Source organism: Acanthisitta chloris, unplaced genomic scaffold (genome assembly GCF_000695815.1).
Source record: "Acanthisitta chloris isolate BGI_N310 unplaced genomic scaffold, ASM69581v1 scaffold7884, whole genome shotgun sequence".
In the NCBI taxonomy this organism is placed as follows: domain Eukaryota; kingdom Metazoa; phylum Chordata; class Aves; order Passeriformes; family Acanthisittidae; genus Acanthisitta; species Acanthisitta chloris.
Genome location: NW_008668690.1, coordinates 1 through 2,678, shown reverse-complemented (window position 1 = coordinate 2,678; position 2,678 = coordinate 1). Strand labels below are relative to the sequence as shown.

At 55.1% G+C, this 2,678-nt stretch overlaps 1 protein-coding gene across 1 annotated transcript in view; it reads right to left on the bottom strand.

Moving 5' to 3' along the window:
- TNFAIP1 (tumor necrosis factor, alpha-induced protein 1 (endothelial)) overlaps positions 1-2,674 on the bottom strand; it is a gene marked incomplete at both ends in the record, with an annotated part of 4,284 nt that extends 1,610 nt beyond the window's left edge. The window contains 2 exons of the mRNA XM_009073006.1: positions 909-1,080; positions 2,631-2,674. Of these exons, the coding sequence (XP_009071254.1) occupies positions 909-1,080; positions 2,631-2,674 (216 nt within the window). The remainder of the gene's footprint in view (positions 1-908; positions 1,081-2,630) is intronic.
- Between the last annotated feature and the right edge of the window lie 4 nt (positions 2,675-2,678).

Sequence of the window (2,678 nt, the reverse complement as noted above, 5' to 3'; positions counted from 1 at the left end):
AGCAGGAATTGAAAGACTGGCATGCAGGTGCATGTCCTTAGCCACAGCGAGGACAAGCTCAGCCATATTTGGTTTAAGTGGGTTCATTATTCCATCCTTTCTTGAAGGAAAGGATAGAAGGAGTTTGCACTGGTTTTAATCAGCTCAAACCACTGCAGCACAGAACATCATCAGCCACTGTGCACTGAGCACTCGGCAGGAACAGGGAGTGACCAGCACAACATCAGCCCTTGGGACACAAACACAACAACCAAGTGTGGGCAGCACAGGCTGTGCCCTCAGATCCCTCAGACTGTGCCCACAGATCCCTCAGACTAAGCCCACAGATCCCTCAGGCAGGACAGGCTGTGCCCTCAGATCCCTCAGACTGTGCCCACAGATCCCTCAGACTAAGCCCACAGATCCCTCAGGCAGGACAGGCTGTGCCCTCAGATCCCTCAGACTGTGCCCACAGATCCCTCAGACTAAGCCCACAGATCCCTCAGGCAGGACAGGCTGTGCCCTCAGATCCCTCAGACTGTGCCCACAGATCCCTCAGACTAAGCCCACAGATCCCTCAGGCAGGACAGGCTGTGCCCTCAGATCCCTCAGACTGTGCCCACAGATCCCTCAGACTAAGCCCACAGATCCCTCAGGCAGGACAGGCTGTGCCCTCAGATCCCTCAGACTGTGCCCACAGATCCCTCAGACTAAGCCCACAGATCCCTCAGGCAGGACAGGCTGTGCCCTCAGATCCCTCAGACTGTGCCCTCAGATCGATCCCTCAGGCTGTGCCCTCAGATCCCTCAGACTGTGCCCACAGATCCCTCAGACTGTGCCCTCAGATCCCTCAGGCTGAGCCCACAGACCCCTCGAGCAGCACAGGCCAAACATCCACAAAAAAGCTTCCAGGCTACATCTGTTCTCACCTGCAGTGCTGCATGGCACATGTCCACTAAGCCCTGGATGAGATAGTATTTAGCTTCTGCCATCAGCTCCTGGATCTCCTGCCTGTGTTTCGGAAGTGCAATGGTGTCATCTCGGAGATAGTTTAAAATTGTTCCAAAGTGCTTCCCACAACGGTCTATGAGGATCCAGCCTGAAAATAACCAACACATCTCAGTCACCTCAACACCAGAGGCAGGAGAAAGGTCCTTAGGGAGGTTAAATAAGCCTGATGCTCCCTGAAACTGCTCAAGACACTTATCCCATTTCACCCAGTGGAAGTCTCTACTGGCTTTGAGCAAACTGAAGCTGATCCCCAACAGAGCCTGGCAGTGGAACTCTCTGGTACTGCCCAGGTGTCCCCACTGCTTTCCAGCACCCCAAAAGCAAAGCCTTGAGCTACAACCATGGAGCTTCCCAGCACAAACCACTGAGGCTACTGCAGGACAACGCCGGGCAGTTAGAAACTTTGCACCAAGAGAGCCAAGGATGGACCAGGAGAGAGAATTCACAAAGGTTTGCAACAAGTAGATTTGGCGTAAGTTCTGTGGCCTAACAAGGAGGATTTGGCAGTTTTCCAAACACATCTTCTGCTGCTTTTGGAGTTAAAGAGAGAGAAGTGCCCTGAGGATGCTAAAAGGCAAACCAGCCTAGAACAACCAGCATGGGGGAAAATGCGGTTCTAGTCCCCAGCCAGGAGCAAGAACAGGACAGACAGACCAGGAGGGAGCACAGAGGGGATACTGCACAGGAAGCAGCAGCAGACAGGCAGTTCTTGTGATTTTACAGGATCCCTGAAGCCACATTCCCTAGGAAACAGGATGTCTGACTGCTGCCGAACAATAGCGGCGTGGGACGCACGCAGGCACACAGTGCCAAACCCTTCCCTGTTATTTTGGGGTCTAGGTACAGAAAACAACCTAGGAAAGTCAACTAACCCCCTGCTGGATTCTCCAGCCGGAGCAGTCAGAACATGGCCCTTGTTTTCCATCCAGGCTGAGGCTCTCACACAAAACTGCCTGTCCTACTCTCGACCAGGGATCTATGACGGCAGCATCCCGTGTCCAGCCGGAGGTGACACACTGCCCAATGCCACCTCAACACCACCACAGCACTGCAAACTGTGAGTGGAAAAAATTCTGACCCAGCCCGGCAGGCTGCTCCGAGCCCCGGGGCTGGAACCTCGTGTCCCTCCCCACGGGCACCATTCGGACAGCACCACTGCCTGACGGGACAGAACGACAACCCACAGCCTGCTCAGGGACAGAAAAACAACCCACAGCCTGCTCAGGGACAGAACGACAACCCACAGCCTGCTCAGGGACAGAACGACAACCCACAGCCTGCTCAGGGACAGAACGACAACCCACAGCCTGCTCAGGGACAGAACGACAACCCACAGCCTGCTCAGGGACAGAACGACAACCCACAGCCTGCTCAGGGACAGAACGACAACCCACAGCCTGCTCAGGGACAGAACGACAACCCACAGCCTGCTCAGGGACAGAACGACAACCCACAGCCTGCTCAGGGACAGAACGACAACCCACAGCCTGCTCAGGGACAGAATGATTTTCACGTTTCTATGCAGCCAAAGGGAGTTGGTTGCCTAACGGTCCAAGTTCCTTTCGGCACACATCCTTCCCCACACCACCAACTGACCGGAGTTCAGAACCCCCCACCAAACCGCGTCGTGTGCCTTCCCTTCCCTGTCCGTCAGCACCTCCATCCTGCCGCTGAACATGGCCTTGAGC